Consider the following 15,959-nt stretch of genomic DNA (forward strand, 5'->3'; position numbering starts at 1 on the left):
ACTTTGAAAATAGGCGAAATACGTAAATCGGCGAAACCCTTTCTCCAAAAGGCACTTTTCGAGGCTAATTGATTTCGGCCCTAAATCAGATTACAGCTCTCAAAATCAGTCTATTTAAGAAAAACAGAAACTAAAAAAAAACAACCTAGTTCCCGTATATGTAAGGGTTTCTAATAACATCCACACAAATATATACACCAGGGCTCGACAAATCCCGGGGGCCAGGTCGCCATGGCTACCAGATTTTGCTGCCTGGCTACCAGATTTTGCAGTGAGGGAGGAAGCAGATCCTCATCGGCTCTGGTGGAGATTCGTGCCTATAGTATTGCGGTGTTCATATCATGCACAGGAGTGCATGTGCCGAGTGTCACCTGCGGTGACTGCTGTGCCTGTGTCCGTCCCGGCCTGCGCTGACTACTCCTCTCCATCCTGGCCTGCTCTGATCCCTGCTGTCTGTCCCAGTCTACGCTGATCCTCCTGTACGTCCCAACTGCCTACTGTCTCCTATCTCCGGCTGCAAAGAGCTCTGCGGTAGTAGGGTCTATGCGTGGCCAGGGATTGCGGAGCAGCTTCAGAGGGATAGTGGTGTGACCGCGAGGGGAGGGGGGGGGGGGGGGGGGGGTTTGTACTTTCCGGCACTGTTATTTTATGTGAAATGTGGTCCGTTATTACTGGAGGGTGGGGGGTGGAGCAGGGTAGCTGTGCAGTGCAGTGAGAGGGCCTCCATGTTACTGTATCCATTAAACTGTGACCATGAGGGGAGGGGGGTTTTGTTGTACTTTCCGGCACCATTGTTTTATGTGAAATGTGGTCCGTTATTACTGGAGGGTGGAGCAGGGGAGCTGTGCAGAGCAGTGAGGGAGCCTCCATTTTACTGTATCCATTCATCTGTGACCATTTTGTGGACTAGTATAGTGTCTATAACACACAGAGCGGTGCTCTTTACTCACTCCTGTAATATTTTTTATTTTATTTTTTTGGGGGGGCGGGGAGGGGGTGGGGGGTTTATGTCTGGCTCCTACACTTTCATCCTGGCTCCTAGATTTTAGAAAAATTTGTCAAGCCCTGATATACCCAATATATTTTATGGATCATTCCACCCTACGAACTATAGGCATTAATGGGATAAAATGATTGTCCTGTTTTCTGTGATCACTTACCTACATATGTAGAGCATACAATTTTAATTAAACTCTGGAAACTAAGATATTCTGCATTTGTGAATATATAAGAAGCGTGTCTTACAACTGTGCCCTCCTGGCCTAAGTAACTATTGACAATCCGCTGTTGAGTACATTATCTCAGTGACGTAGCAAAAGTGTTACCTGTTCCGCCTTTTCAAGCTGGCTATTTCCTAAAGCTTCCTTTAGTGCTTCAATTTCATTAGTCAATGCCTTGACAACAACAAGAACGAGACCGATGGGAGACAAGACCACATCACAATGGCATACATAAACGTAACAAAATGGATGTACTTTTAGCCCTAGGTGTTTACAGGATGCATTGGCCTATACCCATAACTTCCAGTTTTGCACCACAATGAAACAATAACCTATGTTATGGATGACACAACGTGCAAACAATGAAATGCCATAATTTCATGGCCATAAGCTCTTTGCACTGATTAGAATGAATTACAAGCTTTTGAAAGGCAAACAGGCTCGTATTCTTCAGTGGAGCAGCCATTTCACCCAATGCTGACCATAGATGCACAATCCGCATATCTGCAGCTACAAATTGGGACAATACTGCAAGCGTTCTGTAATGTGACAGCATGTAGACTATTGGCAAAAACTTAACACTTTCTATTTTGTAATCTATTTATATTTCAATCATATCGGATCCTTGACATTACTTCCGCTGATGATGGGTATCTGGCATAATATTAATACTTGAATAATATAAAAATGAATCAAATATTTTGCCACAAAAAAAATAAACAAAAAAAGAATAGTAAACCCAATAGAACATTTCCTGCAACAATCTGGCACCTACAGAGAACATAATACCTGTACAGTCTTTTCCTCATTGTTGGCCCGTAGCTGCTCAGCATGAAGCATATCTTCCACAGACCTTATTTTGCCATCCTTCTCATGGATACTAAAAATATAATCCTTATTAATACCATTTCAAATCAATATTTCATAGACCAAGGTTTAAAACAAAGAAAATAAAAACATTTTTAGGTTTTAATAAGTCTCCTTTTTTCAGCCAACTTGTTATAGTGCCTACCCATTATGATTCTTGCTGCAATTTGGTTCCTTTTAGATGTCAATTCGCTGTAAATCATAGCACTGGCCCTCATCATCCTCATAATAATGGGTGACTGGGTCCTTCCCAACATTAAGCGGAACGGATGAAAAGAATCTGGAGGGAATAGGCCAGCACCTGACCATGTAAGTACTCATCTTCTGACATCACTTCCTGTGCCTAATGGGCCCAATTGCCTAACAGTCATCCCTCTCATAGTTAGCCAATCAAACCAGCCTTTACACGAAATGTATTAGGTCTTAAATAGTCTGATTCATCAGAATTGTTGTGATCCTATACCCTATATAAATCACATGATCTGATCTTCATTTATAAACCTCTGCAGTCTTATTTATATTAGAATCAAAGCAAAATCACAGCGGCAGGTGATTATGCCGCACATCAGCCCATGGAACACGGTTATACCTTATACAAGTTGGGGTTCTAAAGCTGGCCACACACATAGCGATATTTTACCCGATCTGGACAATTCCGACACATTGGAACGACAGATTGTGTAAAATATGGCCAAATTCAGAGTAAATCGTGAGTCCCCACTCACCATCACGATGCGCGTCCGCGCTGGTTGCACATCGCATCGTCAGATCTGCTGCGCAGTAGGGCAGATCTGACAATCTGGGACACAATGCACTTGAAAAAAAAAAAAAGTTAAGATGCAAGATAGATCTTAAGTCAGATTGAATGCTTTTTACTCCTCTCGCGGCTATTCTACATCGCGCTGAATTGAATTCCCCCAATAAGATCATGAGGACCCAGGCACCCAAACTAGTATGAAGAGAAGAAAATGAAATCAAGTAAGACATTATACTAAATTTAGCTTTGATACATTTTAGGCTTACATAAATAAAAGTATTATTAAAAACTGATGTTCCATGGCTTTGTAGAATGGTCAGCAATAAGTATTTTTGAGTTGAAGAATGGATAAACACTCCCTTTAAACATGCATATATAGAATTGAACGTTCAGCTCTAAATCTTTATGTATATATGGTTTGCAACCTTAGAATGATGGGATGATAAACTGCGATAGTACAAATATACTTTTACTTAATCAGTGCTTAAAAATCGTACAATGTAGTTGCAGACAAACTTAAACAACAATATATGAAAACATGTACAAAAATTGGAACAGTAAGTGCTAATATGCACTGTCAGGTTATATACCAATAACCACTGAATTCTCACACCAAGTCAACTGCACTGAGACCCTTTGGTATGGAATATAATGTAAATTTCAGTGATAGGGCGTGGGGGGGGGGGGAAAGAGAATAACGGAGTCCCGCTGTCTCTTCCAGCGCATGCAATAAGGATGTCCTTATTAAGCAAGTCTAGTATAGGTGGTAGCTTGTCCTGGCGTATTGCTAATGGTGGCTGGAGATGTCTTCTGGTCAGGTAGGAGACCACTCGGACTAGGGTGCAGGGGCTCCGACTGTCCCCCGCACCAAGGCACTGCAATTTGAGACCTCATACAGACGCATCACGTGAGCGGCCCCGATCACATGACCCGGAAGGAACAGAAGTCCAGGACGCTGTCGCCGAGTACCCGCATCCACTGACCAGAGGAGACTGAGCACGGACGGGAGGAGGAGGGATCCAGCCACAAGCAGTGACAGGAAAACAGGTGAGTCTATGTAACGGAGGGGGAAGCAGGCTGAGATTGTGAGCGGTCTCGTCCAGCAGTTCTCCTCCCCAGACAGGAGACTAAGGCCATAAGCCAGAGTGCAGGATACAGTTTTTAATTAGACATATCGCTCACTTAGACTGTTAGCCATTACAACCACAGTCCGGAGCCCCTGCACCCTAGTCCCAGTGGTCTCCTCCTACTTGACCAGAAGACATCTCCAGCCACCATTAGCAATACACCAGGACAAGCCACCACCTATACTAGACTTGCTTAATAAGGACATCCTTATTGCATGCGCTGGTAGAGAGAGCTGACATTGACATTGACACTGACATTGACATTATGATTATATTCCATACCAAAGGGTCTCAGTGCAGTTGACTTGGTGTGAGAATTCAGTGGTTATTGGTATACAACCTGACAGTGCACATTAGCACTTATTGTTCCAATTTTTGTACGTTTTCATATGTTGTTGTTTAAGTTTATGGGGTCTATTTACTAAGCATTGTTAGGAGACAGAGTGAAGTCTGTGATGAGTGCCAGCCAATCAGCTCCCAACTGTCATTTTTTAAACACAGCCTGTGAGATGGCAGTTGGGAGCTGATTGGCTGGCACCTTATCACTGACTTATCACTTTTCACTCTGTCTCATAACACTGCTTAAGTAAATAGACCCCATAGTCTGCAATTACATTGTACGAGTTTTAAGCACTGATTAAGTAAAAGTATATTTGTACTTACAGTACTATAGCAGTCTGTTATCATCCCATCATTCTAAGGTTGCAAACCATATATACATAAAAAATACTTATATAGAATTGAACATTCAGCGCTAAACCTTTAAGTGTTGGTAACAAATTAGCACAACAATCGTTGCATGAAGAACTTACTGTAGGCTGTGCGCTTATTTAGGATAATAATGAAAAGGAGAAATATTCCTTTAAATATAAAATAATGAATACCTGAGAATGACTGATTTATGGATATTTAAATATGTGATCATATATACCATATAAAAAAGGGACATTATTCCCCTGTCTGACAAAGGAAACCCTGCCCTTCCAGCCTCACACTGCACCTATCAGAAGCCTTTGGGTATATTTACTAAAGTGCTAAAGAGGAGATGTTGCCCATAACAACCAGATTATAGCCATTATCTTCTAAAAGGTGCTAGATAAATAAGTAGAATCTGATTGGTTGCTATTGGCAACATCCTCACTTTTATAAACCGGCACCTTAGTAGATTTCCCCCCTAGAATACACATTACAGACCGGAGACCAGCAAATCAATGGGCATTGCTGTAACTAACATTTTACCAGTACCATTAAAGAATTCATCACCTTGCAGGAGCAACTTACACATTTTTTAGATCTTCCACAACAGACGTAAGGGCTACCTAAAAATAAATATATACAATAAGTGACAGTAATGTTATCAAATAAGAATTATATATGGTTACATTGCCAACATCTGTTACGGAGACCCTCATTTTAACGCACACCCCATTTTAAGGAGCAGGAAAATGAGTGAAGATTGCTGTGCTCACATCATGGAGCATTGCTCTGCCCCCTATGGGTCTTCTATGGGTTACTATGTCATCTAGCAGTACTGGGGCAATCCACAGTAACACTGTGGATTGCCCCAGTTCAAAGGTTTCATGAAAGTGGCTAAAGATGGTTTACAAAACTAAACAAGAAGTTTATTCTTAAAGGGGCTTATTCATAGGTTTTATATATTTTCCTCTGTTTGCCAAATGTAAATATTAAGTGATGAATGTATGATTTTTTTTTCTATAGGAAGTTACCTAATCATGTTTATTGTGGTGTGATGCTCATCTAACAATGCTATAGTTTGTAGCGTGGCCTAGTAGTAAGGCATATATGCAACATTATTGTTGGCATGGGATTATGTCAATGGGCTTATTGCTAGGTCTAGATCTAGAAAGGACCAAAAGCATGACAAAGAAAAAACTAGAAAGCAAAGTAGTGACAAACATAGGGGTAAATCCCATTAGGTGCGAGTTGGCTTGTGCGAGTCGATATCACGGCAAACTCGCACTACGAAGTGCGGCTGCAATCCAATTCCACACTTGCATTTTTATTTCAGAGGAAAATCGCGTTTTTTGTGCGCACCCCCGAAGGTGGGAGATGGTAAAACTGTTAGGACACAGAGCAGAACCCCTCGGACAGCTCCTCTAATGCAATCAAAAAGTAGTGGCAATAGTACCATGCGCCCTAAAGCAGCCCATGGTTGAGGGTAAAAGAAAGTGTCACTCACACTCCACCAGAAAGTAAAACAGAAAAATATTACCAACAATACTCCTCTAAGTAATCTAGATCTCAATGAAAAAATAAGAGAGAATCCATAGTGTAGTATATTCAGAAAGTAATTTTTTGTTGTATCTTATAAAAATGACCCCCCTCTTATTCAGACTCGTACCATTAGGGATGGTCTACTATGAATAAAGTAGACAAACCAGCATAGATAAAACCTTGCGGCTCTCCTCCAGAGGTAAGGTTTCCGTTCTTTTATAAGAAGCACAATCTCCAATGTAGTTTATGTGAAGAAAAATAATACCAAAATAGTGTAATACTATTTAAAACAAACACAGATTAATATGAATTTAAGATATAATAAAACAAGTGTAAGTGGGGAATGAATGGACCCTCACCGGATGGATTGGTCTACCCTTGTAATAGACAACAGCGCATAAGTCCAAACATCAGGCGTCCCTGGCAGTTGTAAAACGGACCTGCCGGGAAGTGTCCAAAGAAATCCCCACTCAGCTCCTCCACCCGGAAACATGTGACCCGGAAGTGACGTTACGAGCATGAGAGAGAGACTCGGAAACGCATACTTCCAGATGAAGTGATCACCGTTTAACACCACCTGAGGTCACATTACCCGGTCTGGTCTGTGGATAGAGATGGAGCAGAAGGAGCAGAAGGAGCGGGATTTCAACAGCGAGGGATTGGGTTTGGTTTATATTTACCATTACATATTACCTGAAAATAGATCTGCATTGGAAATCCCTTTGCAGCATAGAATTGAGTAGGTTTCTTGTGCAGTTTTATTATGTTTACATGAACTCAACTTAAAGTGATGTCTGTTTTAGACACTATGGGTTTTAGTCTGGCTAGTTGATCCATGTCTGGCAATAGGTTTGAGTGATTGATTGTTAGGATCATTAGGCGGGGTATATATTGGAAGTTCAGCATGTCTCCTCATACCTTGAAAAAGATAGACGTATCGAAACGCGTTGGTGGAGGAGCTGAGTGGGGATTTCTTTGGACACTTCCCGGCAGGTCCGTTTTACAACTAGACCAATCCATCCGGTGAGGGTCCATTCATTCCCCACTTACACTTGTTTTATTATATCTTAAATTAATGTATTAATTTGTGTTTGAATTAAATAGTATTACACTATTTTGGTATTATTTTTCTTCACATAAACTACATTGGAGATTGTGCTTCTTATAAAAGAACGGAAACCTTACCTCTGGAGGAGATCCGCAAGGTTTTATCTATGCTGGTTTGTCTACTTTATGCACAGTAGACCATCCCTAATGGTACGAGTCTGAATAAGAGGGGGGTCATTTTTATAAGATACAACAAAAAATTACATTCTGAATATACTACACTATGGATTCTCTCATTTTTTATTGAGATCTAGATTACTTAGAGCGCCTGAGGAGTATTGTTGGTAATATTTTTCTGTTTTAGCCCCTCTAATGACTAATTACCCATTTAGAAGTTTTCAATTAGCTTAATTGGCCCAATAGTTCGATGTCATTTTTGGGTGTTTAAAAAAATTGCCTCAAATTACCCCCATAGCAACTTTTTTGTTAGTTTAGGCACCCCAAATGCATTTACAGTTTTTGTTTTTTTATTAAATATTTCTTTTTACCATTTTTTTTCTTTAAAAAAAAAAAATCACATCTCTATACTTTTTTTTGCCTTTTTTGTTTAATTCATTTGAGGTTAAACAAAAAGTTTTTATTTACAATTTTTTCTCATTTTTGAAAACCTCCAGTATTTTCCTTATGCTCACTAACAGTCTTCTGTATGATTCTGCCAATGAAATAGTCACTTTTTAGGGGTCCAGGATGGTTTCCCCACTTTTTCATGCCTTTCTCACAAGTCATATGCTATAAAAAAAAAAATCCCCCCCCCCACAAGTGGCGCAAGTTGGTATTTCTAATTGGATAGAGCGTTTCTCGGGAGCGAGCATTAGTGCAAAGTGTGTGAGTTTCATGAAACAAACTCGCACCTAATTGGATTAACCCCCATATCCTGAGTTTGCGCTCTGCTTGAACAAAGAAATAACATACAACTAGTACCAGTATCCTGTATATACAGCATTATCCTATGCTAGGCACAATTAAGCAAATACAACTTCTGGAGTAATAGAGCCTATAAATGCTTTAATTTTAATATTATAATCCACACATTACCTGGTCTTTGTGATGGGCCTTAAGATTCTGCACATCCATCCGTAAAGTCGCATTTTCATCCCTTAGTGTCTAAAACAGACATCACTTTAAGTTGAGTTCATGTAAACATAATAAAACTGCACAAGAAACCTACTCAATTCTATGCTGCAAAGGGATTTCCAATGCAGATCTATTTTCAGGTAATATGAAATGGTAAATATAAACCAAACCCAATCCCTCTAAAATATAACCAAGTTCATGCAAAAGCTTCTACTTATAAAATGCTATATTAGCTTTATGATGTTTATATTAGGTAAGCAGACATTACATTATCAGCTGATCATTGTCAATCAGATTGGTCCTACATTGTATCATGTGTAGCCACAGCCTCTACAGTCAAAATCCAATTGAATCTGAACTGGCAAAACGGAATACCTGATTGGACAACGTCTGCAATGGCATGCATTGCTTCAGTGTTCCCTCGCAACCAATGACTCTTCTGATCCGGGCACTCAGACCAACCCGAAAAGACTAGATCTGTGCAATTTGCCAAATTGCTGAAAGGTCTGTTTATTTAGTGTCCATGCCTAATGACCTGTTACTTTGTGGCCTTTACATTACCCTTGCTGTACACTACACTGTGCAATCCCAATTACAAAGTATTAAAATATATAGGTTTCTTAGCATACAGCACCTCATCCAGTTTTCAGAATATATTCCAGAGTTGGTTTAATGGCAGTCAGTGATACCTGATGGTCAAGTTAGGGCACAGAGCCCTGTGGCAGAGTCGGTGTAGGGCTAAGGAAAGCAACTTACCCTCAATTCTTCCTCTTTGTTTGCAACTTCTATGAGTCCAGTCTCCAGCAACTCCTCAACAGTTTTGATCTTTTCATCTTTCTCTTCCATGCTACAAAAGGGAAATACACTCTTATTTATAGCAAGCATTTCAATCACATGTAACCACATCAGCATTCATTAGGACAACAAAGAAGAGGAAGCATAAAGATTTATTTTATTGGCTATGACAATTCTGTACACTGAAATCAAGTAATAAAAACACAACAAGCATCTTGTCCCACACACGACTGCTGCGCACAGGATTTACATGGGGACCCCCCCATCCCTCCTATAGGTCTATAATCACGTCAAGCCTTGGGAGGGAAGTCATGCATGCCTTACAGTTACCTTTTCTCCATTTGTCCAAGTACGTCTTTATGTGTCTAAAGGTGAAAAAAAAAGGTAGTTAGAAAATGTTGCAGGTACTCAAAAAACTCAAGCAAATGTATCAAAAAGAAATATAATCTTACCTGATCAAGAAAATGTTCCTGCAACTTCTGAACCTGAAGTTGTAACTCATTGTTCATATTCTGTAGAGACTGAGACAAATGAGGGGGATCAGACTAGTCCGGTGTTCTCTAGATTTTATTTCTAAGATTCTTGAACTTAGAAATATTTTGAACGGATAACTTTCACATGCCCTTAAAACACTTACAGCCGTATTCAATTTGGAGCGGAAAGTCCGTGCTGGACTTTTCACTCCACATCGCTGATTTTCCTGGGATAAAGTACGGGCGCACGCCCGCTTTATCCCCGTAAGCTACGAAAACGGGAGCCGGCGAAAAAAGGATCGGCGAAAAAAAAACGAGATTTACCTGGAATAAATTGTAGTACCCCCTAAAGCTGTCAAAACATGGGGGATCACTATGGGTACCCCCGTTTTAGCCTGCAAATGAAAGTCGGGGTTTTAAATAGCCGTGGCAGGTGTTTTTTTTTCCGACATTGAAGAAGTGATGCAGAAGAGCAGTTAGGTTATTTTTTTCGTTTTTTTAAGTGGTTTCCATCAAATTTGGGGTACATGAAACTGGGTACTAGCATATTTTTATGTCCCTAAAGTAATTTTTAAAAATTTTTGCAAAAATGCACCTGCCGCTAATAGCCTATTGTAGAATACACCTGCCGCATACTTACAGAATAGCCCTGAACCTACAGTAATTCCCTATTTTTAAACACTTTTTTCCATTTTTTTTTTTCACCCCAATTTTTTAATTATTTTTTTGGGGTGTCCCTAATTTTTTTTTTTTACTTTTTTTGACAGTTACTTTTTAAATTACATTCCCAGGGTTGCAGGCTATTTTTTTAAGCCTGCACCTCTAAACCCCAATTCTGCACTTTTTTTCGACACCTATTCAGTGGTGAAAAGTTATCCCCGTTTTTTTTTCAAAGACTTTTCGAACCTGCAAAAAGTCTTTGAAATTGAATATGGGGATAATTGAAATCGGCGACAATGACGTCATCGATTCCGAAATTTTCGCTCCAAATTGAATACCCCTGTTAAAATGCAGAAGTAATGTTATCCAACAGCACAAGACTTACAAACTGCAACCAGTAAAGCAAGCGATAACCATACTGCGTGAGCCTTACAAAAGATGACTGTGCTGCGCGAGCCTTACAAGGGGTAACTGTAATGCGCAAGTTTTACAAAAGATAACCGTACTGCTCAAGACTAACAGGAGATAACTATACAGTGCACGCCTTACATGAGATAACCATACGGCGCACGCCTTACATGAGATAACCGTACGGCACAAGCCTTACATGAGATAACCGTACTGCACAAGCCTTACATGGGATAACTGTACTGCACAAGCCTTACATGGGATAACTGTACTGCACAAGCCTTACATGGGATAACTGTACTGCACAAGCCTTACAAGGGATAACTGTACTGCACAAGCCTTACAAGGAATAACAGTACTGCACACACTTTATACGAGATAACCATACTGTGCAAGCCTTATAAAGGATAACTGTACTACACAAGCCTTGAAAGCTATGTACTATGTAATCTAATGATTGTTTTACAAACCAGCATATTATATTACTGGAGTCTACAGTAGCCTGGTTTATACGGTATTAAGTGTAGGAAAATGCCTGTCGCTTCAAACAAAACAATTGCTTTGGGGTTGCTGTGTGTGATATGGATATTCTTACCTCGCGGTAATGGTCATACACATATCACAACATTATAGTATTACTCATTGCACAGTTTGGCAGGTGCCGGTGCTGAAGCCATATTGCCAAATGAAGACATATAAGGACACACATCAATAGCTCATGTTAACCATAATCTGAAACCTATTATGTTGTTAATATTTTCCCAGAATTGTATAAGTAGTTTCCCTCCATTTTTAGCCCCTAAACAACCAGGCAAATTCTCTGCACAAAAGTGCAATTAAATATATAAACTCCATTAGGTTATCCTCTTAGAGAACAAAGTATTACATATTTAATTTGCTTAAACAACGTCTTACACAGAAAAAAAAATTAAAACAAAAGACAATAGTTCACAAAGACATTAGAGTACGGGACCCTACGAACAGTAGATGGCAGCCATGTTAAAGACTGAATTATAACTCATGGGAATACACCGTTCACTAGAAAGGATGACAATTGTGTCCCTTACTTTATGTTCCTCGATGCTACTGGTCACTTTCACAAGCTCAGCCTCAAGTCTCAGTTCCAGAGCTCTGATCTGCTCATCTTTTTCCACAACACTGAAAGAGAGGCGGTCATTTAACCAAGGTCTATTCTTTATCACTTACTGGAGTTATAGACTGACCAATGTCATTAACATAACATTTCATGCACACTGTTAAAGGAGATCTTTCATCAGTATAGAACCAATAACTTCGTTACACAATAGTAAACAGTAGCAAAGATTAAATAAGAAGTGAATTGTATACATTTTAGTCCTGATGCCAACTTGATTTACTTATTTGAAGTCTATAGATCATTTCTGTCCACTGGCTGCTAACAGCAGAACCTTCAGTCTACAAAAGTCCACCCGTCTGTTAGACACAGTGTAGGCAGCGAATATTCTTAAGAATTCAGTCTACTCTTCACTAGGTTCTAGTGAATAAGCCATGTTAAAATATTATTACACTAAAATAAACAATATTTAGAGCTAAAGGTCCTTTACAATGCTCTCAAAAAAACAACAGAATGGGATAGCATCAGGATAAAAGTAAAAGGTTATATTTTGCAATGCTGTGTGCAGACTTAAAAATATTATACACTTATAAAAACATGAATTCATAATTGGTTGCTAAAGAAAAGCTACACTTCTCAGTGCTGCCTGTAGAGGTCACTCATCTCACGAGATTCAGATATGCCAATGTGTGATGTGTACGGTAGTAACCTACAAGCAAGCAAACACAATTCATTTCTTCTTAGCTGCAGAAAAGGTATTCCAGTCAAATACCAATTAGCTGATGTGGTAAACTGCATATTTGCACCCATGTCAGTAAATATCTCCCACTGTTAGCACACAGCTATACAGTGAATTTTAATATGAAAGCAACTTTGGAGATTCAATGTTTGGAGCTATAACCTTGTTGCAGAGAAGGTGAATAAGAATTTGGGGTCAATCTCAAACCCCCATTAAATTCCCAAGTGTGACTTCAAGTTTAGTTAATCAGGCACTGCTCTTACTGATTTTAGTGTTACTAAGGGACAGAATGTTGGGAGTGTTTGTTTCATGGGCGTGCTTAAATTAGCGACTGCCTGCGTAGCATGAGAGCCGTCTGCGGGAGAGGAAAACTGCAGAATCTATGGCTGGTCAGACCAGCCGCAAGGGCAAGATGGCCGCTCGATGTGCATCGATATTACCGATATTTACGCAGGTATGCCTTGTCGCACGCAGGTAAGAAGGCAGCAGTGGACATCTTTATGCTCAGTTGGTATTTGCAAACAGCATATTTTCGCAGCTGTGTTCGCATTAACGTCCATCTCTGAATCATGGCCCATAAAATTCTGTGGTTACTAGTTACATTTTCCTAATGGAATGCTCATTTTAGACATAAGAAAGGCCCATGCAGAGGTGATCAATTAGGCATAAGACATCTGTATTAGGAGTGTTTTATGTTCATGCAAGCGCAAGAAACTTTTATAGGTAGATTTGTGACAATTACTATCTCAAATATAAAGCGACTGGCATTTTAACTTTAAAGGTACTTTAAAAGACCAAAACATAGCATGACTAGGGGATTTCCATCCTAAACCCTGTGTATGAATGACCGCTGAAGCCAATGAAATTAGACAGCGTTATATATGTAATGAATAGATGCTTTTACCTTTTCTCCAGCTGCTCCAGAACAGCAGTAGCCTGTAACAGAACCGATAACACTGCTTAATATAGTTGTATTGAGTTTTATCATTTATACATGCAAAACGGAGAGACACAGTAAAAGCGGACGTGTATACCATCAAAGCGATCGCTAAACATTTACAGTATAACCAATAAGATCTTAATGCTCAAGATGAGTGTATATAGAACAGAATTTTTTAAAAAAAGGAATATTTATTGGACCATGTAGCGGAAAAGCTCATTTCACATCAGCATGGGCATAACTGCACATGATATTGTGTTGGTAAAAACATATAATTTCCCCTTGTACATTTATGTAGCATCCTTTATGTGTGGAAAGATGACAAGCCTTTTGAAGCTGGGCAAGAGAGGTTATAGGAAGGTCTGTCTTCCTGAGTCAGCCATAAACCTGTCTCGCTGTATAGGGCATAAAAGAAATGTGTCTGAGGAAATTATAGGACAGCTGGCCAGACCCTTGATAAAACAGTCACTAAGAGTCCCGTGTTCGGTTTGGGAACAGTGGTCAAAAAAATTGTTGTTTACAAGGGTAGTCTCAGCAGGTGTGAATTTCTTCACCTAGGCGCTGGGCATGTTTATGGACCTCAGCCTGCTTCCCAACTTCAAAGAGCTGAATGTGTAATTAAAGAACCCCTGCTCATGTGGCCAGGAAACCCTGAGCTTCAGACAGTTGGACAATCCACTCTGAGCTGAAAAGGGTTAAAATCACCTCCAGGGAGGGGGGTGCCTGGAAAAGCAGGCATAAATATGTGACTCAACCCTGGCCCATTGTTCATTCTACATGAGGCCATGGAAGGATACAGATGATCCCTAATCGTCACTGGGAAGGCCTCATCCTAGAACCATTTAATCCAACGTGATCAGAGTGGTTTGTTTCCCCACTTTGTTATTTTATTTTCTGGAAAGTGTGAGTAACGGTGTGATTGTCTTTAACATTATTATATTCTTTGTAACTTTTGTACATAACCTTTGAAGATATTCTTGAATTAAATATTAATTCTAGTTCTGGATCTGTGTTTTTATGACCCAAGGTCTCATATGGCTCATGTTACCTATTTTTCTAAGTATTGATAATTGTGTATGCAGGTGAGAGCAGCAGCTCACCTTATGCTTTAGCATTACAGTTTAGTTAACCACATGTGCTGAGGTAACCTGTAAAAGTCACGGGCGGCGATTCTCAGATTGGCCTATCTTGAGGGTCGGCCCGCAGGACCGTGACAGACCAAGCTAGACATTTCAGAGATTCAGGATCCCAAACACGTGACCAGCGACCTGCAGTCCTTACGTGAGCAGGGACCAACCTTTACTGCATGCAGAGTCACATCAGAGGCCTAGAGCAACACGTTCCTTGCTATCTACAGCACCACTCTCAGGAAGAACTACTCATTCATAAGGATTTAAGAGAGGGCAACTACCTGTCCTTTATTTTAAACTATAGATAATAGCTTCTTGAAAGGATGCATTTCTCCTTACCTGTTCATTCTGAGTCAACTGAAATTTCTGTAGTTCAGCCTTAAATGATATGTTCTCTCTCTGTAGTGTCTGCAAGAACAAAAGCCAAATCAATCTCGTTCCTGTTCTAAATGCAGAGAGACTGTGGTGACATCATGTATACAAACCTCAATAGTGAGGACAACATTAGCTAGAGTAATATGACAATAATTATTCTGCCAGTGTAAGAAGTGCAGCAATAAATTAGATAGGAGAACTATTTATGACTGGTGAGGCCTGTACTAGCTACAGGCTCGTTCACACACTGATCAATGGCTAGACACTCCCTAAAAGCAATCTCTGTGCTCTGACCTACTGTTCATATCTCAAAGTGGATATATTCAGTCCAATGTAAAACACCTATAATAGTGGTGGTACTTTGCTGCAGTACAGTGAGCACATCATCACAGTAATTGGCATCTTTGTTAACTATGGGCGACCTTTTCAAATCCATGTTATTTTATCTATTCACCACCATCATAGGTTTCAAAATGAAAATCCAAAAAGTGGTTTACATCAAAGAGGCCCATTACTGAATATACTTTGGATCTGATGCAGCGGTGCATGTAAATGCATTTTGCCGATGGAGCATGCAATTTTCAGCCCTGCGTCACTGAGTGTACGGATCTACGCGCAATTCTTGGTCACATGCATCTCAGAGGCATATCCACTTGTGGCTGAATAAGCACAACTGGGTGGTAATGGGGTGTTTGCGTAGCCAACTATTCTAACTATATACCCACGTGCAGAGTTGTGGGCATGCAGAAATCAGTCCGATTTCAGATGCACAAGTACATGCTGGTGCAAGTGTGTGCTGATAATGACAACTGCATGTGGATAGTGGCGGTGTGGTTGCATAGATGCGTGCACACCGGCATTCGGGCAAATATCCGCACTGAATTCCGTGCATGCAGTGTAAGTATACTTGCGGCCGACTTACAGGCCGCACTGAGAGCGGCAGCACAACTGTCATTTTC

General features: G+C 40.1%; 1 protein-coding gene across 1 annotated transcript in view; it reads right to left on the reverse strand.

Annotated features, from left to right (window-relative positions):
• The window catches only part of LOC148442740 (kinectin-like), a gene marked incomplete at its 3' end in the record, with an annotated part of 175,896 nt that overhangs the window by 39,792 nt on the left and 120,145 nt on the right, over positions 1–15,959 (reverse strand). Inside the window, exons 19-28 of the mRNA XM_088463544.1 lie at positions 14,965–15,033; positions 13,460–13,491; positions 11,791–11,881; positions 9,635–9,703; positions 9,513–9,547; positions 9,144–9,234; positions 8,349–8,417; positions 5,253–5,290; positions 2,010–2,100; positions 1,326–1,394 (exon numbers count right to left, since the gene is read on the reverse strand). Of these exons, the coding sequence (XP_088319670.1) occupies positions 1,326–1,394; positions 2,010–2,100; positions 5,253–5,290; positions 8,349–8,417; positions 9,144–9,234; positions 9,513–9,547; positions 9,635–9,703; positions 11,791–11,881; positions 13,460–13,491; positions 14,965–15,033 (654 nt within the window). The remainder of the gene's footprint in view (positions 1–1,325; positions 1,395–2,009; positions 2,101–5,252; positions 5,291–8,348; positions 8,418–9,143; positions 9,235–9,512; positions 9,548–9,634; positions 9,704–11,790; positions 11,882–13,459; positions 13,492–14,964; positions 15,034–15,959) is intronic.

This window comes from Taudactylus pleione, unplaced genomic scaffold, assembly GCF_031769625.1.
Source record: "Taudactylus pleione unplaced genomic scaffold, aTauple2 ptg001400l, whole genome shotgun sequence".
NCBI lineage: Eukaryota > Metazoa > Chordata > Amphibia > Anura > Myobatrachidae > Taudactylus > Taudactylus pleione.